Source organism: Ovis canadensis, chromosome 12, assembly GCF_042477335.2.
Source record: "Ovis canadensis isolate MfBH-ARS-UI-01 breed Bighorn chromosome 12, ARS-UI_OviCan_v2, whole genome shotgun sequence".
Classification (NCBI taxonomy): domain Eukaryota; kingdom Metazoa; phylum Chordata; class Mammalia; order Artiodactyla; family Bovidae; genus Ovis; species Ovis canadensis.
The window spans coordinates 54,847,984-54,874,244 of NC_091256.1; the positions used below are offsets into that span (position 1 = coordinate 54,847,984).

Below are 26,261 nucleotides of genomic sequence, written 5' to 3' on the forward strand. Positions count from 1 at the left end.
ACACCAATACAGTATACTAACACATATATATGGAATTTAGGAAGATGGCAATGACAACCCTGTATGCAAGACAGGAAAAAAGACACAGATGTGTATAACGGACTTTTGGACTCAGAGGGAGAGGGAGAGGGTGGGATGATTTGGGAGAATGGGAATTCTAACATGTATACTATCATGTAAGAATTGAATCGCCAGTCCATGTCTGACGTAGGGTGCAGCATGCTTGGGGCTGGTGCATGGGGATGACCCAGAGAGATGTTGTGGGGAGGGAGGTGGGAGGGGGGGTCATGTTTGGGAATGCATGTAAGAATTAAAGATTTTAAAATTAAAAAAATAAAAATAAATTAAAAAAATTAAAAAAAAAAAAAAAGAAAAATTGGAAGCATCCCCTTCGGGAACCACCACCCTCTTCCAAACAACTCCCACCTCTGTTATCATTGCTTAAAGAACGAGAATCACTTCGAGTGTTGCTTTTGTTACCAGTGGAAAGAATGCCTCCACCCCTCCCTCCAGCATACCACTGCCCCCTCACCAGACCCCCTCCCCCGTACACAGGCTGGCAGTGAAAAAAGGAAGGAAATATTAGCACTAAAAAATTGCCGATACATCCCTCCCCAGGACTCCGAGCCCTGAGTGGGGAGGGAGTCCGGCAGACCTGCGGCCTGCAGGACGGATAATGCAGGGTATCACGGGTATGGTGTGAGCAGAGCGGCGGGGACTTGGGGAGCGTGCCGCGGAGCTGTCGGGCAGCCTTAGGGGCGCGCGCGCCGGGGCCAGGGTCGGGCTCGTGGGACAATTTGGGGGCATGGGGCGGGGCTTCAGGGCGAAGGGGTGTGGCGTCAGGGCTACGGGGCGGAGCGTGGAGGGCGCGGGGGCGAGGTAGGGTAGGGGCGGGGCCTAGGGGCTGGGGCCCCGAGGGCTCGGGAGGGGCTGGACGCGGGCGGGGCGGGCTCTGGGACTCTAGCAGCTCGCGGGTCGGTGCCCAGACAGCTGCGGCGGCGGCGGCGGCGGCGACAGCCACACGCGGAGCCCCGATCCCAACCCCCTCCGCGCCAGGCCATGCCACTTCCCGTGCCGCCCACCGAGCTGGTGCCGTCGGAGCGCGCCGTGGTGCTTCTGTCGTGCGTGCTCTCCGCGCTGGGCTCGGGCCTGCTGATGGCCACGCACGCCCTGTGGCCCGAGCTGCGCAGCCAGGCGCGGCGCCTGCTGCTCTTCCTGTCACTGGCCGACCTGCTCTCGGCCGCCTCTTACTTCTACGGGGTCCTGCAGGACTTCAAGGACTCCTCGTGGGACTGCGTGCTGCAGGGTGCGCTCTCCACTTTCGCCAACACCAGCTCCTTCTTCTGGACCGTGGCCATCGCCCTCTACCTGTATCTCAGCATCGTGCGCACGGCGCGCGCGCCCGAGACTGGCCGCCTGCTCTGGACTTTCCATGTCGTCAGGTGGGTGACGGTGACGCTGCTTTCCTTCAGGTTCCCTGATCCCTGCCCGGATCCTGTGTGCTGTCCCTGTGGCCCTCGCCGCTCTCAGGGCCACGTGTCTTGGTGGGACTTCTGGCCGGCCGCCCAGCCGGCAGTGTCTGTTCGTGTCCCGGGACAGCCCTGCGCCAGCGGAATGACGGTCTTGATGAACTAGTTCTGTATATCGCCGCAGGGGGCGTCCCTTTGAGGTGGCCCCAGCTCAAGCCTCCCAGGGAGGTGGGCGCCTCAGCGAAGGCCCTGGAGCGTGGGGGACTAGAGCTAACCCTCAGAGCCAGACCCTAGTAACTTGGAAGCACCTGGAGAGCTGGTGAGGCCACTCTGGACCTTTGGCCGCCTGTTGCATTGCCTTCTGGCCATCTCTGCTGCCCGTGGTCATGGGGGCAGGCACCTGAGAGATGAGTTGGGTGCCCCAGGATGGAAAAGTACATGTAGTTCATCTGGCCACTCTCAGGCTGCCCTTCACCCAACCCTCTGCCTCAGCGCTAAAATTTAGGAAGGACAGTCTTGTTTATTTTATCTTTACTCATCTCTAAACCTCAGACACCAGTCTCTTGTTATCTATGTTCTAAATAATCTTTCTTTCCAGAGTTCAGCAGCTCTGAAATTGAGGTCAGAGGCAGAGGCTGGTCTGGAAGACAGCTGCCAGCTGCCTGGAGTCTCTGGGTAGAGAGAATCAAGGCCTTGTCCTGCCCTGGCATTGTAGTGTCTCATCCAGGTAACTCTCACCTGTGAACCAAGGTTGGCCCCTTCCCAGTGTAATCTCAGGATTCAAACATCTGGTGAGGTCCTGTGCTGAACCCAAGGCAGGAATTTTATAGAGCTTCTTTCCTCTTTTCCCTCCTCCAAATAAGAGCACCAAATGCTGCCCTAATTATAGGTCCTCTCTGTTAAATACTTGAGTTCTTTCCAAGGGACAGAGGATGGTCAGCACTTTTGTAGAGACAAGTCACCTGGGTGTCACAACAGTGAGGTCACAAGCCTGCAAGAGTCACTTGACCTCCAGGTCTCACGGCTGTTGGAGGGAGGCCAGCTGGTCCCTGGGAAATTAAATGGCCTGCTTCTCAGCTGTTCAACTCAAAATGTTTGCAGCGAGCCATTCAGACAGGGTCAGCTGCTACAGAGACCCACAGAGAGGGGGCAGCCTTTCCTTTTTCTCTGTCCCACCGGATCTCTGCATCCATTTCTGGGACCCTGTTCTTGGGAGCCTGGTTGGATGTGGGCAGCGTGGAGCTCACGTGTACCTGGGAAGGAGCCCAAGACTTTCTTTGCAAGGTTCTCTTCTCTTTTCCCTACTCTTTTGAAAAGTACTGAATGCAATGTATTTTTTAAGTGATAAAGAGGACCTGTGAAGCTTCTATAGAAAAGACACATCCCCTAAGAACCTTTCTTTTCACTTCTAGGGACGTTTTCTGTGATGCTTAGGGAAAGCCTCCTAAGAAAGCCTGTGTGTCCTTCTCTGGCTGTAAGGAGCCAGATTGTTCCTCTTGTCTGTTGTATGTGATCCACCTACTTTATATATATATATGGCTACATTGGGTCTATAGTTGCCGTGCACAGGCTCAATAGTTGTGGTAGTTTAGTTACCTCACCAGGGCTCGAACCCAAGTCGCCTGCGTTGGAAGACAGAGTCTTAACTACTGGACCGCCAGAGAACTCCCTATGCACTTGCTTATTAAAAGAAAAAAGACATTTTTCCTGCCAAAGGGACTTGACAGTTTTTTCTCTTCCAGAATTTAGCACTCCCTTTGCTAGTTTAAAACTTGGTAAAAACCTGTCCAGCAGGTTCATGTATTGACCTGGATCCTCCCAGACGATATTGCTAAGGACTCTTCATTGTCTTTCTTTGAAGAATTAGTTTATGGCTGCTGAAGGACCTCTTCAGTTCAGTTCAGTCGCTCAGTCATGTCCGACTCTTTGCAACCCATGGACTGTAGCACGCCAGGCTTCTTTGTCCATCACCAACTCCCAGAGCTTGTTCAAACTCATGTCCATTGAGTCAGTGATGCCATCCAACCATCTCATCCTCTGTCGTCCCCTCTCCTCCTGCCCTCAATCTTTCCCAGCATCAGGGTCTTTTCCAGTGAGTTAGTTCTTAGCCTCAGGTGGCCAAAGTATTAGAAATTCTACTTCAGCATCAGTCCTTCCAGTGAATATTCAGGACTGATTTCCTTTAGGATTGATGGTTTGATCTCTTTGCTGTCCAAGGGACACTTAAGAGTCTTCTCCAACACCACAGTTCGAAAGCATCAATTCTTTGGCGCTCAGCTTTCTTTAAAGTCCAACTCTCCCATCCATACATGACTACCGGAAAAACCATATCTTTGATTATATGGACTTTTGTAGGCAAAGTAATGTCTCTGCTTTTTAATATGCTGCCTAGGTTAGTCATAGCTTTTCTTCCCAGGAGCAAGTGTATTTTAATTTCATGGCTGCAGTCACCATATGCCCTGATTTTGGAACCCAATAAAATAAAGTCTGTCACTGTTTCCATTGTTTCTCCATCTATTTGCCATGAAGTGATGGGACCAGATGCCATGATCTTTGTTTTTTGAATGTTGAGTTTTAAGCCAGCTTTTTCACTCTCCTATTTCACTTTCATCAAGAGGCTCTTCAGTTCCTCTTCACTTTCTGCCATAAGGGTAGTGTCATCTGCATATCTGAGGTTATTGATATTTCTCCCTGCAATCTTGATTCCAGCTTGTGCTTCATCCAGTCTGGGATTTCGTATGATGTACTCTGCATATAAGTTAAATAAGCAGGGTAACAATATACAGCCTTGACGTACTCCTCTCCCAATTTGAAACCAGTCTGTTGTTCCATGTCCAGTTCTAACTGTTGCTTCTTGACCTGCATACAGATTTCTCAGGAGACAGGTAAGGTGGTCTGGTATTCCGATCTCTTGAAGAATTTTGCAGTTTGTTGTGATCCACATAGTCAAAGGCTTCAGAGTAGTCAGTGAAGCAGAAGTGGATATTTTTCTGGAATTCTCTTGCTTTTTCTATGATCCAGTTGATGTCGGCTATTTGATTTCTGGTTCTTCTGTGTTTTCTAAATCCAGCTTGAACATCTGGAAGTTCTTGGTTCATATGCTGTTGAAGCCTCGCTTGGAGAATTTTGAGCATTACTTTGCTAGTGTGTAAGATGAGTACAATTGTGTGGTAGTTTGAAGAGTCTTTGGCATTGCCTTTCTTTGGGATTGGAATGAACACTGACCTTTTCCAGTCCTGTGGCCACTGCTGAGTTTTCCAAATTTGCTGGCATATTGAGTGCAGCACTTTCATAGCATCATCTTTTAGGATTTGAAATAGCTCAACAGGAATTCCATTCCCTCCACTAGCAAGGACCTCTTGGCAGTGGGAAGTCTCATCTTCAGACTCAGGCTACACAGTGACCCAGTCGTTAACCATGTCAAATGACTGGAAATCAGTACTCTTCTTCAGACCTCCCAGTCTGTCTCCAAAAATATTTTAAAATATGAATACACAAAAGGTCAATCTCTATTCTCTAAAGAGTTCTTATGAGTTGATTTTTTTTTTTAAAGAAAACTGACAAATATCTTCAGAAATGGACAGAGGACATTCTGACAAAGTAGTAAAAGCATGAAAGCTCAATACAAGCAATAACAAAGAAGTACCGTTTTCTCTTTAAATTGAAAGGAAAAAAGTAGTAAGGCAGGATATTAATGTGATATGCAGATGAAACTGGTGTTTTCCTAATTATTTTTGGCCATGTAAATTGGAATAATCTGTGTAGAAAGTATTTGGTTCATACCCCTTGATCCCAGAAATCCTATTATAGGGATCTAGTCTAAGGAGATCAACAAATGACATGCAAAGCTGGATGTAAAAGGAGTTTGTGTGGCACTGTTAGCCAGTGATGACAGTTTGAAAGCAACCTTAATGTCCAAAAAATAGGGGATCAGTAAGTTATAGACTATAACCCACCTGGAAGTGTTATGCTGCCATTAAATACTGGCCATGAACTCTACAAGTAGTATGTATTTTTTAAGTGGTAGGACATGATAAGTGGGAAAAGCCATCTATAGAGCTGAATGCAGCCATATACCGCAGGAGGCTGGAGAAAGTCGTACCCATGAAGTCCCTGCATGCCCCCGGGGCTCTATCATAATGCCTGACATACTTTCCTTTACTGAAAGACTTAAAAAAAAATCTCATTGGGGAAGGAGGGCAGCTTAGACTTTATCCTCAGAGGTCAGGCTCCTGAGGTCTTGGAAAGAGCTGTCTGGACTCCTTAGCGCCTTGATCCTCTGTAACCCAGGGGACTCACCCAGGGTTCGTCACCCAGCCACAGCTGATGAGACTTGCCTGAGCCACAGAGCTGTGAGCAGGAGGCTCTGAGTTAGAACCTCAAGGTCAGTGCCCCTTTAGGATTCCGTCTTGTCTCTTGGCCTTGACAATAATTTTTTAAACTGAGAGGTAATTCGGCAGTCATTTATTTTTAACTTTCGGAATTTCCCCCATTATTAATGTGTAATTAAATACAATAGCTTGATTTATCTTTTCCATTAATTTTTTTTCTGGAATTTAAGAATAAGTTGCAGACCTGATGCCCCCTACTCCTAATCCTTCGGTGTATTTCCAAAAGGCAAGGGCAGTCTCTTGCATGACCATGTTGTTAGTGTTGTTCAGTCGCTAAGTCATGTCCGGCTTTTTGCAACCCCATGGACTGTAGCCCACCAGGCTCCTCTGTCCATGGAGTTTCCCAAGCAAGAATAAGGGAGCGGGTTGCCATTTCCTTCTCCAGGGACCCTTCCCGACCCAGGGGTTGGATCCACATCTCCTGCATTGGCAGGCGGGCTCTTCACCACTGAGACACCGGGGGATGGTACAGGCACCCTATTTCGTAGGATACCTCTCTCACCCAGGTTACCCGATGCCTCTTTGTGAGTGGCATTGTTGCAGAAAGGGGGGCCCCCTTTAGGGCCCAAGAGTGGATGCTTGTCTAACATCTGGAAATGAATTGTCCAAAGAGGCACACGTGCTGACAAAGCAAGAGACTTTGTTGGGAAGGGGTGTCCGCAGGGAAAGCAGTAGGTAGAGGAGCCCAGGAGGACTGCTCTGCCGCGTGGCTCGCAGCCTTGGGTTTTATGATGAGGGAATTCATTTCCAGGTAGTCTCTGGCCAATCACTGTGACTCAAGGCCCTTCCTGGTGGTGTGAGTATTGCTCGGCCAAGATGGATTCTGGTGAGGAGGATTCCGGGAGGACATATGGACTGGAGTCTCCTGTCTCCTTTTGACCTTTCCCGAATTCTTCTGGTTGGTGGTGGCTTGTTATTTCCGTGTCCCTTACCAGAATCGCCTGGTGAAAAATGACTCATGCAGATGGTTACTGGGGTGGGCAGTTTCAGTCAGTGTGTCCCCTAACAGATTCAGAATCAGCACTTTGGGCTGAAATCTCACAGAAACCGGTTCTCGCTTGCTACCTGGGGGTGGCTGGCGACTGTGACTTGTACGTGTCCTGGTGGTGTTCACTTTGATCCCTTGGTCGAGGTGTTATCTATCAGTCTCCACTGCAGTTACTCTTTTTCCTTTTGTAATTAATAAGGATTTCGTCTAGATAAACCTCCTGCAGGCCTCAACGTCTCCCTCAAGGGTTTCATATCCATTGATTCCTAGAGCGTTCCAAGGTGAATCTTCTGGTTGTTGCTTCATTTTTAAGTGAAGTGAAAGTTGTTCAGTCGTGTCCAACTCTTTGTGACTCCATGGACTATACAGTCCATGGAATTCTCCAGGCCAGAATACTGAAGTGGGTAACCTATCCTTTCTCCAGTGGATCTTCCTGACCCAGGAATCGAACTGGGGTCTCCTGCATTGCAGGTGGATTCTTTACCAACTGAACTATCAGGGAAGCCAAAGTGTGAGAATATTCCACGTTCAAGGGCAAGTCCTGCATCAGGTCCCTTGGTACTGTGTCTTAGCAGTGGCAGCAGCATGATACCGACACCACATGACTGATCGATTGATTGAAACATAGTTGACTTACAATGTTGTGTTAGCTTCAGGTGTATAACACAGATTCAGTTATGTATTTACATTCTTTTCTAGATTCACTTTCCTTATAGATTATTAGAAAATCCTGAGTAGAGTTTCCTGTACTTTGCAGTAGGTCCTTGTTTATCTATTTTATATATAATTGTGTGCATATGTTAATCCCAAACACGTAAGATCCTAAATTATCCACGCCCTCTCTCCCTTTTGGTAACCATAAGTTTGTTTGTGGTCATGTTGTACATGCATGTGGATAAGCATCTGTGACCATAGGTTTGCAGTTCTCACCTGGGAAAGTGCTGGGCAGCTCAGTGGCCATGTGTGGGGTCATTTCCGTTTTAATAAGATAAGCCTGAAACCATCTCTTGCCAACCTGCCTTTCAAAACAGCCCCTCTTCCCCCCTAAGGTGGTGGGCTCCTTCTGAACCAAGATGGCAGGGTCCTTAACTGTCCCCAACATGCATGCCCCAGGGCCACTGCTGTGCCAGGCATCCGCTGGTGTGTCCTGTGATTGTGGCGGGGGGGTTGGGCCAGGGGTGCCACATCTCGCCACGGGCTCGGGCCAAGCTGGCCACCTGCAGCAGCCTTAGGATTTCTTTGGGCTCCACTGAAGTGGGAATAGATGTGGGCATGACCCCTGGCCCACATGCCCACCCACCCTCTGGCAGTGGCTGGGAGTTTCGGAGGAAGAGAGAAATCTAGGGCACCCCAGGGTCACCATAAAACCCCCTGCTGTGGGGAGGGGGAAGTTCCCACGCAGAGAAAAGGGGAACCGTGGGCCCTGAAGGGGAGAGCCTGTGAGCTCTCTAAGCAGACATGGGCTCGCTCACCGATGGCCCAGTGATAAGGCCCCAGGCGGCCGTACCTGAATGGGGATGGATGCCTGAACAGCACCCTACGCCATGTGGTGCTCCCCAAAGTGACAAGAGCTGTAGTGACTTTGTTTTCTGAGAGCCCTGCTACAGTGAGGTCTCTGCACTGCATTGCATGTTCGTGGAGGCACAGGGGCTGCCCCCCGACCCTGCTGGGGCACAGGCAGATGCCGCAGGCCTTACCTGGACCCAGGTGGGCAGGAAAGTATCCCTGTGTGCTACAGAGCGCTCCTTGGCCCCCCAGAACCAGGACTGCAGAGCCCAGCACTGCCAGGGCCGCAGAGCGACCTCATGGTGGCCTGGCCAGTGGCTGATGCCCTGAACTCCCACGTCCTGCCCCTTTGCCCGGCACTTCACACTAAGAACCCATTGTCCGGGCAGAAACCTCCAGGCCTCCTCAGGCCTGGATTCCTTTCCCCAGGCCCTGCTCTCTGCAGCTGCCTTCCTCTGGGCCAGCTCTGTCCTTCTCCCAAGATCTTTCTAAATCGGCACATTGTTGCCTGGTGGTTTCATCCTTAGAGCATCTTGGGGTCACGTTCACAGTCACGGCTTTCCGTAGGGCACAAACACAGGGACCAGGCTCTGCTGTTTGGGGGAGAAGACCCTCCTGTGGCCTCCCAGCAAGGGCCACCCATGTAGCAGAGATCTGTAGGAAGGGTGAGGTCTGGTGAGGGGCGAGTGCAGGAATCCACGGTGGACTGAGGAGATCTGGAGCCAGTGGGGCAGAGGGGGAAGGGTCTTCCCATCCCTGAGTCACCCCAGGTGTTCCCCACCCTGACTGGTGGGACAGGTTTCCAAAGATCCCCAGCTGGGCAAACTGGGAACTCTGAGGGAAACCCAGAGCATTGCTCTTGTAGGCACCAGCCGCCTCTCGTGGGACTCTGACAAATGCCAGGGAATTCAGGTATGGGATGTAGCCTGCTCACTGCCCAGCTGATCCCACATTGGTTCAGCTTCTCACTGGGCAACCGAAGAACAAAGTGAATGCCAAGTTCCACAAGCCAAGCTCATGTCCAGTCTGCAGAACTTTTGTCAGTTTACACCTCCCCTAAGCTTACTGAGGGCCCCCAGGTCTGCTGGTCTGGGTGTGATGAGAGGGGAGGTCCCCAGGGCTGGGCTGCGGTCCCCTGCCCCTGCATGTCTCTCCCCTAGAGTTGGTAAGACAGCCTCTGCCTTAGTCTGCTCCAGCTGCCCTAACAAAGCCCACAGACTGGGTGGGGCTCTTAAACAACAGACATCCTTCCCTCCAGGTTCCAGAGGCTGGAAGTCTGCGATCCAGGTGTGGGCAGGGCCTCCCCTCCTGGCTTGCAGAGAGCCATCTGCACCCCGTGTGCTCACATGGTTGTCCCTCAGTGAGTGTTTGCATCCAGATCTCTTCTTACAAGGCCATTCCTCGTTGTTCAGTCTCTTAATCGTGTCTGACTCTTTGTGACCCCCAGGAGTGCAGCATATCAGGCTTCCCTGTCCATCACCATCTCCCGGAGCTTCCTCAAACTCATGTCCATTGTGTCGGGAATGCCATCCAACCATCTCATCCTCTGATGCCCCCATCTCCTCCTGTCCTCAATCTTGCCCAGCATCAGGGTCTTTTCCAATGAATTGGCCCTTCCCATCAGGTGGCCAAAGTATTGGAGCTTCAACATCAGTCCTTCCAAAGAATATTCAGGGTTGATTTCCTTTAGGATTGACTGGTTTGATCTCCTTGCAGTCCAAGGGACTCTCAAGTCTTCTTGCATGGACAGCTGTCCTATTGGATTAGGACCCACCCAATGACCTCATTTTGACCTCATCACTTCTTTAAAGACCTTATCCCCAGATACAGTCCCATCCTGAGGTTCTAGCAGTTTGAACTTAAACACAGGAATCTGCGGGAGATAGGGAGACATACTCACCCCATAACTGCTTCTGAAGGGGGAGGTAGCCAGCTTGGAGTCTGGCCTTGGTTTCCAGGCAAACACAGGTGAGAGCTGGGGCTGGGTGCCTCTGGGAGAAGCCCTTGGTGCCCTTCCAAGTAGGGGATTCTGCTCACAGATGGGCTTCTGTTGTTGTTCAGTTGCTCAGTCCTGTCTTTGCAACCCCATGGACTGCAGCACCCAGGTTTCCCTGCCCTTCACCATCTCCTGGAGTTTGCTCAAACTCATGTCCATTGAGCATCCAACCATCTCATCCTCTGCCACCCTTTTTTTTGTGGTCTTCAGGCGCCTTCCATCTAAGTGACCCCAGCCCTGCTTCTCCTCAGCCTGTATCACAGGTTTGGAGAGAAGGGGTCACCTGCGCTAACCATGTCCCTCCTCAGGCCTTTTCACAGCATCCCCTGCATGTGGTCACATGACTTCCTTCCTCTGGTGGGAGTGGGGAGGGGAGAAAGCTGCCAGTTCAGCCCCCTGCTTTGGGACTTGAGCAGCATGCCTGCCTTTTCTTTCCTCTGTCCGCCTGATGGCTGTTGCACTCACCGGACCTCCTCAGAAGTCTTTCAGCACTCAAGGCCCAGTACCTCCTCACATGCCCACTCTGGTGCCAGCTTCACAGGCTCAGGTTTAGAATATGGGTCCCAGGTGTCCACAGGGAGGCAGGACAGTTTGCTGGCTGCTCTCCATCACCCACATCTGAGCATCAGGGAGACCTCTCCGACCACGAGACCTTCTGGGTCACGGTCAACTGCAACCCTTGGTCTGTTTCATGTGTGCTGTTGTTAAGCCATTTCTTACTTTTTCTGATTTTGTTTATTTTTTGATTGATGGTGGGTTTTTTTGTTTTTTGTTTTTTTACAGGAATAAAAAAGAAGCCTGTTACGTGGTATTGGGTAGGCCAAAAACTTCATTCAGCTTTTTCTGTACCATCTTACAGAAAACCCAGCTGAACTTTTTGGCCAGCCCTATATTTGTCAGAAATTAGCAGTAGACATTTCTGGAAAGTGGCAATTAGGTCACACATGTCTTTGCAGAGTCCCTTTCAGGGTCACATACCACCAACAGCTCAGGGTGATCGCTTGGCCAGAGAGCAACTTGGCTTATCTGCCAGCCTTTCACCTCGCTCTGTAGGTGAGAACCCGGGGCAGTTTCAGCCCCCCATCCCTTTCATCCCTTGTCTAGTGGTGACCTGGAGCCAGTTTGTGGGACCCAACTGTTTAATTTCAGGGTATTTTTTGGGCTGGTTGTTAGCTAGAACTATCATTAAAAATTAAATTATTTAAACGTACAATTAAATAAATTATATGAAAAACAAGAGTACTACTCAGAACCCCTTTGGTCCTAATTATAGTTTTGTTGATTTGTAAGCAGATGTCAGCAAACTTTTCCTGCAGAGGACCGGATAGTGATTATTTTCAGCTCTGCAGGCCATGTGACCTCCCATGCAATTGCTCAGCTCAGCTCTGGTAACTCACCAGCAGTCATAGGTGACATATAACCAGTGAGTGTGGCTGTGTGCCAATAAAAGTTTATTTTATTTTTTTTATTTATTTTTTTTTAATTAATAAATGCTTTATTTTTTTTAATTTTTCTTTAATTCTTACATGCGTTCCCAAACTAAAAGTTTATTTTAAAGAACATACAACAAATTGGGAAATTGGGACTGACATATATACCACTATATATACATATATATATTTATATATATATATTTTAGTTGCTAAGTTGTGTCTCACTCTTGCAACCCCATGGACTATAGCCCACCAGGCTCCTCTGTCCATGGGATTTCCCAGGCAAGAAAATTGGAGTGGGTTGCCACTTCCTCCTCCTGGGGATCTTCCTGACCCAGGGATCAAACCCAGGTCTCCTGCACTGCAGGCAGATTCTTTACCAACTGAGCCACCAGGGAGGAGATTGCTAATAAGGACCTACTATATAGCACAGAGAACTTTACTCAGTGCTCTGTAATGACGTACATGGGAAAAAAATCTTAAAAAAGAGTGGAAAATACTGTATATTAACACATATATGGAATCTAGAAAGATGGTACTGACGAACCTATTTACAGGGCAGCAGTGGAGATGCAGAAATAAACAGACTGGTGGACACAGTGGGGGAGAGAGAAGGTGGATGACCTGAGATAGTGGCACTGAGACATACACATTGTGTCAAGTGGGTAAGCAGTGGGAATCTGCTGTGTGATGCAGGGAACACAAAGCCGGTGCTCTGCGACAGCCTAGATGGGTGGGCTGGGGAGGGAAGCAGGGGGAGGTTTAAGAGAGAGGGACATATTCATACCTATGGCTGATTCATGTTGCTATATGGCAGAAACCATCACAATATTGTAAATTACCTATTCTCCAATTAAAAGACTATAAAATAAGAATAAAAAGAGTGGATATATGTATATGTATAACTGATTCACTTTGCTGTACAGCAGGAATGAACACATTTTAATCAACTATACTCCAATTTAAAATAAATGGAAAAATAAATTAAAACAGACTTTGGGCTGGATTTGGCCTGAGAGCCCTAGTATGTTGGACCCCTGATCTAAAGTTAAGAAAGTGATTAGGAAATGTCATGTCTGACTCTTTAAGATCCTATGGATTGGCCCGCCAGGCTCCTCTGTCCTAGGGATTCTCCAGGCAAGAATATTGGAGTGGGTTTCCATGCCCTCTTCCTGGGGATCTTCCCGACCCAGGGATAAAACCCATATCCTTATGTCTCCAGCAATGACAGGTGGATTCTTTACCACTAGTGCCACCTGGGAAGCCCAGGAAATGTTAGTAGTAAAGATAAAATGTAAAATGTGTCTTGTCTCTGAACCTAAGCCCAGGTAGCAGCCACATCAGGGCAGGTGGGAAGCCGGACATTCAGGGAGAGGTGATGAGAATGGGCCAGGTCCCAGAACAGGAAAAAAGAAGAAATATCTTCTGGTGTTGAATAAGTGTTACCTGAGTCACAGTGAGGTTGCTCATGTCAAACGTCATATCAACCTCATATCAAGCCAGTAAAGTTCCCAGCACTCGTCTGGTGCCCCAGGTCTTCCTCATTTCGCTTCCATCTTACTCATTAAGGAAAATGAAAATAGCATCCACCTTCACGTCATGGAACTACTCTCACTGGCTAACTGCAACCACAGTTTGGCTGCAGATACCAGAGTTTGGAAAAAGTCAACAAGAGCATCCTGTGAGAATCAATTGGCTGTATGGAGTGTACAATGAGTATTGTATATTTTATTATTATTTACAGATGTGTGCCTTGCCTCACATCGTTTTCTAAAAAAAATAGTGAAGTATGGTTGCTTTACTGCAAGAAATAAAGAACTTAAAGTGGTCCATTTTCAAGAATAGCTAGTTTTGAGTGACAGGTTGCTGATGCAATAGTTACAAAACTAGAAAGTCCAGGCAAACAGAGGGAGGGCAGGATGCCTAGGATTTTCATGCTGGCTCATTCTAGTGGTGAATTCAAAATATAAGAAGGGAAATAGGTGCGCAGGAAAGGAGGAAACAAGATGTCAGTGAGGGGCCAGCCCATAAAGAGAGAGGAAGTAAACCAAGGTGACACCCAGGAAGATTGTTCGCCCCCCAGTGTTCAGCCAGTGCGGAACTGGAGGAGGGAATTGCACGCTAGGGATAACTTGCGGGTAACTTGATCCAGGTAGCGACCCTGGGTGAGCCTGCCCACCAGTCACTCAATCTTGCAAGACCATCATTAAAGCCTCGCTTCCCACTGCACCTTGTGTCTCCAAGACCATTCGTTTGAGTTTGGGCTGCTGCTGCTAAGTCACTTCAGTCGTGTTCGACTCTGTGCAACCCCCATAGACGGCAGCCCACCAGGCTCTCCCATCCCTGAGATTCTCCAGGCAAGGACACTGGAGTGGGTTGCCATTTCCTTCTTCAATGTATGAAAGTGAAAAGTGAAAGTGAAGTCGCTCAGTCGTGTCTGACTCTTAGCGACCCCACGGACTGCAGCCTACCAGGCTCCTCCATCCATGGGATTTTCCAGGCAAGAGTACTGGAGTGGGGTGCCATTGGGCTAGTGAGTGTGTTTCTCACATTGCGGTCAATGTGTTAGTTTCTGCTGTACAGCAACATGAATCAGCTCTAAATATACATGCATTCCCTCTTTTTTGGATTTTCTTCCCATAGGTCATCCCAGAGCACTGAGTAGAGTTCCCTGGGCTATACAGTAGGTTCTCATTAGTTATCTATTTTCTGTGTTGTTGTTTAGTCACTAAGTCCTTTCTGACTCTTTTGCAACCCCATGGACTGTATGTTAGCCTGCCAGGCCCCTCTGTCCATGGGATTTCCCAAGCAAGACTACCGGAGCAGGTTGCCATTTTTCTCCAGGGGTTCGACCCAGGGATCAAACCCATGTCTCTGTGTCTCTTGCTTGGTAGGTGTATTCTTTACTGACTGGGCCACCTGGAAAGCCCGTCTATTTTATACATAGTATCAACCGTGTCTATATGTAAATCCCAGCCCCTCAATTCATTCCACTCTCCCTTGCCCCGCTTGGTTTCCATACATTTTACCTTATGTTAGTAAAACTCATAATCAGTTTATGTGTGTGTGTGCATATGCAGACGTCTTTCTGATGTTAAAACATCACTAACACGCCAGTGCCTTTACCTATAAATTACGCATCTGGTGGAGCCTGCTTGGCGGGATTATTAGACCATCCCGCCCATTCCGTTCCCACGCTTCCTGAGGTTTACTCCTCTTCCCACCTACACTCAGGTACCTCCCAGGCAGCTTCTGGCTCCAGTAAAGCTGCTGTCTGTGCTCAAGTTCAAACAGCGACTATGATTGATCAACCCACAGTCTCAGCCCTTTCAAAACCTTTTGTCTATTTGGTCTTCCCTCTGGCTGTTTTCCAGCACAGACTCAGCTCCAGGCACACCCCAGTCACACAGAGCAGAGACATCACGTTGTAGCTTTTGTCCATCAGACCAAAAGTTGTAAAAGCTGGACCACAGTTGTCAGCCTGTGGTCCCTGGGTTTCCTTTGGGGGCCCTGGGGCTGCTGAGGAGGGAAGGAGGCAGCTTCCTCCTGCCAAGCCTGTGCTCTGCCTTCCCCCCAGGACGGGAATCCCTGGCTCCCGTCCTGCTGGGTGATGGTTTCTGCTCACTGCTCTCCCACCTCTAACTTCAGGATTTCTGGTTCAGCTTTTAACAGGGGTCCCCAACCTCTGGGTTCTAGCCTACTGATCTGAGGTGGAGCTGCTGTAACCATAATAGAAATAAAAGTGCGCAATGCATCTAATGCGTTTTGTTATTGTTCAGTCGCTAAGTGGTGTCTTGACTCTTTGCAACCCCATGAACTGCAGCACTCCAGGCTTCTCCATCTTTCACTATCTTCTAGAGCTTGCTCAAACTCATGTCCATTGAGTCGATGTTGCCATCCCACCATCCCATCCTCTGTCGTCCCCTTCTCCTCCTGCCTTCAGTCTTTCCCAGCATCAGGGTCTTTTCCAATGAGTCAGTTCTTCACATCAGGTGGCCAAACTATTGGAGCTTCAGCTTCAGCATCAGTCCTTCCAATGAATATTCAGGACTGATTTCTTGTAGGATTGACTGGTTTAATCTCCATGCTGTCCAAGGGACACTCAACAGTCTTCTCCAATATCACATCCCCAAACCATCCTCCCCCACCCCTCAGTCTGTGGAAAAATTGTCTTCCATGAAACCAGTGCCTGGTGTCAAAAAGGTTGGAGACTGCTGCTTTAAAAGCCTTTCACCTCCTTTCAGTAATGTCCTTGCAGTGAACATTTAATTGGGAAAAGCTGTCTTGGCCACTGGGCTCATACTTCATTCATTCAGCAGGTCCTAGTTTTGTCCCGCCACATGCCAGGCACTGATGTGGATGCTGAGATGGAGCAGTGAGCCCACACGGCCATCGCCTTCTGGAACTCATAGTGGACACCTGTTGTCCTTTACTAGGATGGTGTGAGGTTGTTTTTTTTTAAATTGGAGGATAATTGCTTTACAATGTTGTGTTGGTTTCTGCCATACACCAGTGTTCATTGCAGCACTATTTACAATGGCTTGAGTTTTAAAACGGGAAACTTTTATAAAGACAAAATAGTTTGACAATAATATATATTAACATAATAGATCAATAATTCTTCACAGGACAAGCATTTGGCTTCCCTGGTGGTCCAGTGGTTAAGAATCCTCCTGCCAATGCAGGAGACACGGTTTGATCCCTGGTCCAGGAAGATCCCATATGCCACGGAGCAACTAAGCCCGTGTGCCACCACTACTGAGTCTGTGCTCTGGAGTCTGCACTCTGGAGCCCTTCTCCACCACAAGAGAAGCCACTGCAATGAGAAGCCTGGGCACCACAACTAGAGAGTAGCCCCCGCTAATCACAACTGAGAAATCCCTCTCCCAGCAACCAAGACCCAGTGCAGCCACAAATAAAGTTGAAAAAAAAATAGCACACTCATTGTAAGTGGAACATAATAATCCCATAATCCTTTGATTTGGGTGGTTTTGGCCCCTCCTGTGCCTCTGTGCCTTCAAGAGGGACGTGTCACTTCCGCCTCTGGACAGCCGGAGCTGCAGGGCTATGGGGCCCTCCTGCAGAGGTCAGTGGAGGATGGACACCAAGCCTTCCCCAGGCCCAGGGAGCTGACTTTCTCCTTTACATCACCATCCCTGCCCTGCCTCCTCCCCCATCCTGCAGCCTTAGAAGATCTTGATAGAAACACTGCTTTTCTAGTCTCCTTTTGGTAGCAGACCAAGTGCAACTGGGATCACATCATTGTTCTATGACTTTCAGAAAGAGCCAGCATCCGTTACACAGAGCCCTTGAGGTAGAACCGCTTTCCCGCTTTCCGCACTAAGTGTTTTCCTAATGACACTGTCCTGGTCACTTACTGCTTGTTCTCAGGGCAGCTAACCTGGGACATAGGCCCGTGTGTCCTCCTGGGGTCACAGGCCTCACACCTCCCTGGCGCCTGCACCGCAGGCCTGGATCCTGGATCCTGGGACCTAGGGATGAGCCTGCCTGACATAAACAGCACCTCACGCTGATCAGTTTATTCTGGTATGACTGACTTCAATGCTCTGCTCCAGGCACCGTGATCATCCCCACTTTGTGCAGAAAAACACTGATGTGTTGCAGCCACGCGGGGCAGGCCTGAGACTTGGATCCCCCAGCCTGTTGCATCACTGTCCAAGCTTCTAACCACCCTGCGGACCTCCACATTAGCTTGTGTCCTTCTCACCGACTTGAAAGGTTTGGGGGGAGACTGGTGTGGGGACTACCGGGGAGGGGCCTTGGGGCTCGGCCCTAATCTGGGCTGTGTTGCCACTGTGCTAAACTCGAGAAAAGTCCATCCAGCACTGCCTGTCCCGGCCCTAAGCTTTAGAGGGTCCCCTTGGGTTTCTCTGGTGGCTTAGATGGTAATCTGCTTGCAATGCAGGAAACTTGGGTTCAATCCCCAGGTTGGGAAGATCCCCTGGAGAAGGGAATGGCTACCCACTCCAGTATTCTTACCTGGAGAATTCCATGGACAGAGCAGCATGGGGTCAGAAAGAGTCAGACAGGACTGAGGGACTAACACACGTGGATCCTTGCCAGGGCCCAAGAAGAGTGTCTGCCTACTGCCCGCCCCTCTTCTAGTTGCTGCTGTAGCTTCACAGGATCCTGACAGCCACCAGTGTATGTATGCACTCCTGGACCCAGGCTGGTCACGGGGCCTGACAGCCACCAGTGTGTGTATGCACTCCCGGACCCAGGCTGGTCACGGGGCCCTGTCTGCTAGTGGGGTGTCTGGGTGATATTTGGCCACGTGGGCCGATGTTTGCAGGTTGGTGCCCAGGCCTCCTGATGCAGGAAGGAGCTGGCTGTTCCGGTGCTATGGTGTGTGATTTTAGTCACTCAGTCGTGTCTGACTCTTTGCGACCCCATGGGCTGTAGACTACCAGGCTCCTCCATCCACCGGATTTTCCAGGCAAGAGTACTGGAGTGGGTTGCCTTTTCCTTCTCCAGAGGATCTTCCCAAGCCAGGGATTGAACCCGGGTCTCCCACATTGTAGGCAGATGCTTTACCATCTGAGCCACCAGGGAAGTGAGAGTGCTATAGCGTCCTAGTCTCCGAGAAGCCTGGCAATTCTGAGTGAGAACCCAGCCTCCGAGCGCTTGGGAGGATGTGTGTGTCCAGGTGGGAGGCCAGGACAGCTCCTATGTCCCCTTTCCTGGGCTTGGGCAGAGCAGAGCTGGGTTGGGAGCTTTGAGGACTCCAGCCCCCCTGTTCTCCAGGGACCCTGTCTGCTGCAGGCTTGGGAGAGTACTGGCCTTGTGTGCACAGCATCCTGGTCGCTTCACCCTTGTCGGCTTTGCTGGGAGCTGGGTCTGACCTCACCGCGGCCTGTTTGCTCCTTACTCCTCAGCTGGGGGGTTCCGCTGGCCATCACCGTGGCAGCTGTGGCTCTGAAGAAGATCGGCTACGACGCCTCGGACGTGTCGGTGGGCTGGTGCTGGATCAACCTGGAGGCGGAGGACCGGGTGCTGTGGATGCTGCTGACCGGGAAGCTGTGGGAGCTGCTGGCCTACGTCACTCTGCCCGTGCTCTACCTCCTCATCCGGAAGCACATCCGCCGGGCGGTAGGTGTCCCCGGGGGGCCCGCCCAGAGCTCTGTGTGGCCAGTGTGTCCCCGGGACGGAGTCGGCCGTCTCAGGGGAAGGACGAGTGACCGGCGAGAGTGAGGGAGGGCTTGTTCTACATCACTCACCGTGACGCATGCCGAATTTCATCAGCACTGTTGCTTGTCTGGTTTGATAATTACACAGCCCCGTCGGGGCGGGTCCTTTTATTCCTTCGTTTGTGGATGAGGAAACAAGGCTCACCAAGGTTAAGGGGCTCCCCAGACTCCCAGTGAGTGTCTGGAATTAAGGAGGCTTAAAAGAGCTCAGCCTGCGGTCTGGGCCATGGCTCTCTACTGCCCCCTCCTGGACAGACCCATGCAGTTGTTTAACCTTGAAAGGAACCTGGATGAAAGATGCTTGCGTGCACTAGCCTAATAAGAATTGACCTGGCAGGGCCACAGACTTTCCTAATCAGTGATACAAGCAATTCACTTCTTATTTTTGGTGAGTAAAATATCCTAAGTGGCAGGTTTTTCGGGCTCTCGGGAATTCAGTAGACTGGGCTGATCAGAAGTCTACTAGACTTCTGGCCAGAAATTCTCAGAAAGAATGCTTTCCCTCTGATAATCTGACCAAATTGTTCCTTGTGCTGGACTACCAGTTCGTTTCTGCAGATGTAAAGTACAGGCTTTCTCCTAGCCACGTACAAGTCGTTGTTGTGACTGTTCAGTCACTAAGTTGTGTCTGACTCTTTTGCAACTGTAGCCCGCCAGGCTCCTCTGTCCATGGGATTTCCCAGGTAAGAATCCTGGAGTGGGTTGCCATTCCTTTCTCCGGGCGATCTTCCCAACCCAGGGATCAAAACCACATCTGCATTGGCAGATGGATTCTTTACTGCTGACCCACCAGGGAAGCCAGCCATGTGCAAACTGCTATCCCAGAAATGTTCTGATTAGCCCATCCATTGATCTGCTCAAGCATTCATTCAGTGTATTTTTATTGACCATCTACTATGCATGAAAGTTCTATGTGGCAATGGGAGTTTCTAATGAGAATTCAAGCATGGTTCCTGCACTCCTAGGAGGAGGCAGAGGTGCAATTCCGATGGAAGATAAAATATGGCACCTGGCTGGAGTGGTAACAGGGTGAAAGCTCTGCGGACAGGATTCCAGCTCATCCTGCTGATGTGGTGCCTGTCCTTCTGTTTTGCTCTGCGTTTTCAAGGCTGAAATTGTAGGAGAGAGTGTCCCGTCTTTCGAGTGTGCTGCAGGCTCAGCGGCCATTTCCAAGTGTGTAAAGTGCTCCTCGCAGCTGTCTGAGACCTGATCCCCACCCTGTACTCCTGTCTGTCTCCTGAAACACACACTTCCGGTTTTCCTTTTACTTGGAAATCTACCTGATTCTCACTCCTCCCTACCGCCCTCTTGTGGCTTAACTTGGAGTCACTGACAGAGATGCTGGCAGGTTTACCAATGGGTCTGAGATCCTCTCTGTCTTTGAAGGGCATTTTAGTTGGTCTTCTGTCTGGGCTGGGGGTGCCCTTCTCACCTCCTCTTTCCTCCTGCCCTAGGAGGATTCCAGGGCTCCCAGATGGAAGTTCCCAGGAGCCCCACCAGGCTCTGCCCAGGACTCCCCCCGTCTCCCCCACCCCCCGCCCCCAGCTGCAGGTCTTGCCTATGTCTTTTTTTTTTTTTTTTTTTTTGGCTGTTTGGCCACTTGATGCAAAAAGCTGACTCATTTGAAAAGACCCTGATGTTGGGAAAGATTGAAGGCAGGAGGAGAAGGGGACAACAGAGGATGAGATGGTTAGATGGCATTACCGACTCAATAGACATGAGTTTGGGTAAACTCTGGGAGTTGGTGATGGACAGGGAGGCCTGGCATGCTGCGGTTCATGGGGTCACAAAGAGTCGGACCTGACTGAGCGACTGAACTGAACTGAACTGATGGGGCATGTATGTGGGATGGAGCTTGTGCAGAGAACCAGGGGTGGGGTGTGCCTGGCATGTTTGGAGGATTAGGAGGTCTGTGTGGCTGGAGCAGAATAAACATAAGGAATGTGGCAGAAATGAAGTCAGAGAGAGCTAGAGTTGGGGACGTTTTAAGGAACGGACAAAATGAGGAGTCACCAAGAGCTTGGAGTGGAAGACTGGCTTGATCTGACTTAGGTTTGTTGTTGTTGTTTTAATTTGTACAATGTTGTGTTGGTTTCTGCCATACAACAATGTGAGTTGGACATAATTGTACATACATCCCCTCCCTCCATAGCCTCCGTAACTGCCCTCCCGTCCCCCTCCCTGCCCATCCCTCCAGGTCATCTCACAGCACCACAGTGGGCTCCCTGAGTTATACAGCAACTGCTCACCAGCCATCCGTCTTATGGGGGCTTCCCCTGGAGGCTCAGATGGTAAAGAATCTGCCTGCCATGCAGGAGACCTGGACCCCTGGATCAGGAAGATCCCCAGGAGAAGGGAATGGCTACCCACTCCAGTATTTTTGCCTTGGGAAATCCCATGGACAGAGGAGCCTGGTGGGCTACAGTCCATGGGGTCACAAAGAGTCAGATATGACCGAGTGACTAGCGCTTTTATCTGTCTTATGTGTGATAGTGTATATATGTTGATGCTACTTTCTCCGTTTGCCCACTTTCTCCTTCCCTCACTGTGTCCACAAGCCTGTTCTCTGTATCTTCGTCTCCACTGCTGCCCTGCAAATAGGCTCATCAGTACCATTTTTCTAGATTCCATATATATGTGTTAATATAGGACATTTGTTTTTCTCTTCCTGACTTACTTCAGTCGTGTAACAGGCTCTAGGTTCATCCACCTCACTAGAACTGACTCAGATGTGTTTTGTGGCTGAGTACTATTCCACTGTGTATATGTGCCCCGTCTTCTTTATCCATTCATCTTTCAGTGGGCATCTAGGTTGCTTCCGTGTCCTGGTGTTGTAAATAGTGCTGTAACGAACATTGGTTTTCAAGGAACCATACTGCATTTGTGTTGAGAGTGACACTGCAGTGGAGAGGGGGTTGGGGTGGTGATGGAGGGAGACCAGTGAAGAGGCAGTGGCAACCGTCCAGCGAAGTGGTGGTGGTGCTTGGACCTGGCTGGTGGCAGTGACCGTGGACAGAACTTCCAGGTCTGGGTCCGTTTTTGAAGGCAGAACCTGTGGGGCTTGCCTATGGGGCAGATGTGAGCTGTCGCACAGAGACAGGAACCAAAGACCACTCCCAAGCTTATGGCCCGGGCAGCTGAAAGGACAGGGCTGAGGTGGGGAAGCAGGCAGTAGGTTTGGGGGTGAGGTCAGGCATCTGTTTTGAACATGAGAAGCTTCTGACATGCTTTAGACATCCACATGAGGATGTGGAATGGTCAGTGATGGATAAGACAGGCCAGAGATGGAACCTGGGCTGCCAGCATCAGGCACTGCACGCCTCACGCCCTCCCACTCCAGCCAGTCTGTCCCCAGGAGGTGCTCCTCTCACGTCTGCTCTCTGTCTTCCCCCGCACAGCACGCGGAGCTCTCGGAGTACCGGCCCATCGTCTCCGAGGCACACCAGCTTCAGCACCGCACCTCCGTGGCGGATAAGAAGCTGGTGCTCATCCCGCTCATCTTCATCTGCCTGCGGGTCTGGAGCACCGTGCGCTTCGTCCTGACCCTCTGTGGCTCCCCGGCGGTGCGGATGCCTGTGCTGGTGGTTTTGCACGTAGGTCTGCCCTCCCCTGCCTGGCCGGCCCCAACGCTCCAGCCAGGGTGGTTGGGCCCTGCTCCCCTGCGTCCTTCTCCGTGCCCTGCCCAACAAGGAGGCTTGACGAGAGAAGGTGGAAGGTCAGCGTGGCTCCAGGGCAGCCCGTGGGTGTTGAGTTGCTGTCCCACGGCCTAGGAGTAACCCCAGGAAAGTGGACTGACCTTTAGCCTTTCCCAACCCAGAAGACTCGAGGCACGCCTTCAAGTTCAGGCCTGCCCGGTGCTCTGTCAGAGGTCCTGGTGGCCAGGGTCCCCACAGACCACCCCCCAGGGGTGGAGGACAAGGTCCTGGGTCCCCTGCTCCTCCCTGCATGTGTTGCTCAGGCCTGCGCAGCCCTGGCACTCACGCCGCTTCCTTTCTCCCCGCCAGGGCATCGGGAACACCTTCCAGGGAGGTGCCAACTGTGTCATGTTCGTCTTCTGCACGCGCGCCGTCAGGACCCGGCTCCTTTCCCTCTGCTGCGGCTGCTCCCTTCAGCCTCCCGCAGCCGAGAGCCCGGCCGGCCCTCCAAAGGCCCCCGTGCCCTCCAAGACGGGCGAGTCTCAGAGGCCCAGGCGGACAACAGACAAACTTCCCAGCAGCTGAGCTGCTCCCCTCCGGCTCCAGGCATGGTGCGGCGGCCGACCTGGGACAGGGGCTCTGAGTCCCCAGCGGGGACGTCAGGTGCCCTGTCAGCCTCCTGCCTTTGCAGCTCCTGACCCCCGGTGGGGAGCAGTGCACACTCAGCTGTCTACCTCCTCGACCCTCAAGCACGTCCCCCTACGCCGCATCCCTCTGCCCTGGGGGATTCTGTCCCCGTGGGGAGCAGTGCAAACTCAGCTCGCCTACCTCCTCGACCCTCAGGCATGTCCCCCACACAATGCGTCCCTCTGCACTGGGGGTTTCTGTCCCCGTGGGGAGTAGTGCAAACTCAGCTCATCTACCTCCTCGACCCTCGGGCACAGCCCCCTCATGCCGCGTCCTTCTGCACTGGGGGATTGTGTCAGCACGAGGGCTGCACTGAGATTCAGGGAAACCAGTGGTTCGTGAGCACTGCCAGGTTACCTTGGGAGTGACCCCAGGAGTCTGGGGCCCCTGACCACACGGCACTGTTTACAGTCGGAGGGGCCCACACAGGTGGGAAAGGCACCAAGAGATACATGTACAACTGTGCACCCATCCTCAATAAACTGCCGGGGTGCCAAAGATGGGGCCCCCACCAAGACAATACACAGCAGATTCCTGGTTTGTCAGGGCGTCGGGATTCCCCTGAGAGCCTGGCTTTTCCTAGATGGCTTTGCTGGTCAACACAAGGGTCAGTTACCTTGAACCAGGGGACTCCCTAGTGACCAGCATGGGCACAGCTGCACACAGCTGCTCAGGATGGCCGGTGGTCTCCAGGGCCTCCTGAACTGTGTCCATGGGCTCCCTGCCCTTGATGGAGATGGTGTGGCCGGGATCCAGACTCCTGCCTCTAAGAGACACTTAACCCTGGGGAAGGATTGGGCTTCCCTGGTGGCTCAGATGGTAAGGAATCTGCCTGCAATGCAGGAGACCCAGGGATGGAGCCCTGGAGAATGGAATGGCTACCCACTCCAGTAATTCTTGCCTGGAGATTGCTGATTTATTCACTTCCTAGGTTAAGTTTTTATAGGAAAAGCAACCAAAGAGTTAGGGAATCACCCAAATACTGATTCCCCCCTGAAGGGGAAAGTTCGGGGAATTGACTGGGAGGCATGACACACGCATCCTGGGGTGATTTGAAAGAAAAAGGATTTAAGAGAAACATCCATATTTCTATCGTCTGTGACTCTTCCACCAACCCTTTCCTCTATAGGTCAGAAAACGGTTTCTCTGTTAAGTCACAGAAGCCACTGGCTAAGAAGGGAGGTGTACCTGTCCCTGGGACGGGGGCCGGGGCTTGAGGAGGAGGAGTCGAACTTAACTCAACAGGTGCTGCCCCTCCCATAGGTCCCACAAGCACTCTGTAACTGCAGTGATGTTCTGAACCCGTAAAATGGTTCTGGATTAAAATCAAAGCCACAGCCTACTGTTGATCCCTCTTTTACTCTCAAAAGCAAAATCTATAACAGGAAGAGACTGAAAGGAAGAGTCCTCTACAGAACTAGGTCGAAAACGCTCTCGTTGGGTTTCCTTTTTAAACAGATTTTATGAAAATCAGCAAGGGGTGAACATCCCTTTAGGATTCAGAGAAAGTTCTGGGCTGCTTGGCAGGAGCGCAGTCTGCTTTATAGAAATGCCCTATGTCTGGGGAGTCGGGGTTCCCCTAAGAATGTTACAGCACATCTTGGGCGCCCAGATGGTAATCAGCCTCACATTAACTTCCAGAATAGAGCAGAAATTCAGAAGTTGCTGCTGCAAAGGAGAAAATCAGTCACGGCTGAGTTAGAGTATGGGCCCCTGGGGAGAATGATGCTAGACTACATCTTGTTCTCAAGGGGGCCCCAGAGGCCTTGGATCAGATGGTGCAACACCGCTGCCTGACCTGGGTTTCCCAGACCAGACGCAGCCGGGAAACACCTGCAGAGGGAGTCAGGGCACAGAGAAGAGCACCTCTGCAGTGCTGTCTGCTCTTCTGAAAACCACCCCAAAGATGCACCTATTTCCATTCCCTCCCTCTGCTCCCCACCCTATTTCTGTGAAAGTGTTCCTGTGAGGGGAACAGGGGTGGGCAGGGGAGGCACTCGTCCCTGTGCTGGCAAACAGCAGCATCTCCTCTTTCTCACTCAGGTCAGTCTAGCTGGGCAGGTGGAGTTCAGAGCAGTAGAACGAGTGGAATAAAGCCCCTTTCCGAACTCTAGGAGGGGTTCCTGCCTCGTATCAGAGCAAGACAGAGGTGCGTTCCTCCTGTGGGTTCTCTCTGTGTGTCAGTGTACTTAAAGATTATACACCCGCATTCCCTGGGCACCGCTGTATGACCTCAGCCTGCACAGGGGCTATGGGCTCAGCCCCGAGCCCCTCTCTTCTCAGGCACTTTTTGAACCTTGGTCTTTTTCTCAGGTTTACTAAGCACTTTCTGCCTCTCTGTACTTGTGAGCTTCTGAATCGTGTCTGTTTTTGTTCTGTGTGTGTGTATGTGTTTGTTTGTTAATAAAGATTATGACTAGAGTCTCGGTTGAGGGTGCAGACAGAGCTCTGCATGCGTCCATGGCAAGAGAAAGAGCATTTTTGCAGACTTCCTGTAGTGGCATAATGACACTGAGAGAGGCTTTCTGGCATGTGCAAAGTTGTCATGGAAACCCTGACTGGGTCCAGGCCAAAGCGGCTATTTTAAATAAAACAGTTTTCTTTTGTGTATTTGGTAAACTGATGGCCATTGATGTGCGTGGAGCTGGGCAGGGTGGCTCAGACTGATCTGTGCTGTGAGAACATGTTCAGCACCTTCCACATTGTTGGGCCCTGGAAACAACGCCTGGGTCCCATCTGTGGGCAAAAGCCGTCAAGTGGGAGGCCACTCGGTTGGCATAGCCAGCTGCTCCTGAGTTTGCCTGATAGAGACAGCGATGTCAGTGGTGGTTGGGGGACAGGGGTAGTGGTGTTTAGAATACAGATTCCCAGGCCCCATCCCATCTGAGGATTAACAGATCCAAGTTTCAAGGGCTCACAGCTTGAGGCTAAACTCTCTGAGCCACTGC

General features: G+C 50.9%; 1 protein-coding gene across 1 annotated transcript; it reads left to right on the top strand.

The window, feature by feature from the left end:
* Positions 1–924: 924 nt before the first annotated feature.
* On the top strand, positions 925–25,932 carry GPR157 (G protein-coupled receptor 157). Its single transcript, XM_069545775.1, has 4 exons — positions 925–1,442; positions 18,680–18,893; positions 22,390–22,584; positions 22,996–25,932. The coding sequence occupies exons 1-4, from the start codon at positions 1,060–1,062 to the stop codon at positions 23,209–23,211; spliced, it is 1,008 nt and encodes a 335-aa protein (XP_069401876.1). The 5' UTR covers positions 925–1,059; the 3' UTR covers positions 23,212–25,932.
* The last annotated feature ends 329 nt before the right edge of the window (positions 25,933–26,261 follow it).

Coding starts and splice junctions, on each gene's coding strand:
- GPR157 (XM_069545775.1), top strand. CDS start 1,060: ATGCCACTTCCCGTGCCGCCCACCGAGCTGGTGCCGTCGGAGCGCGCC. Junction 1,443..18,679: donor TGGACTTTCCATGTCGTCAG/GTGGGTGACGGT, acceptor CTTACTCCTCAG/CTGGGGGGTTCCGCTGGCCA. Junction 22,585..22,995: donor CTGTGCTGGTGGTTTTGCAC/GTAGGTCTGCCC, acceptor TCTCCCCGCCAG/GGCATCGGGAACACCTTCCA.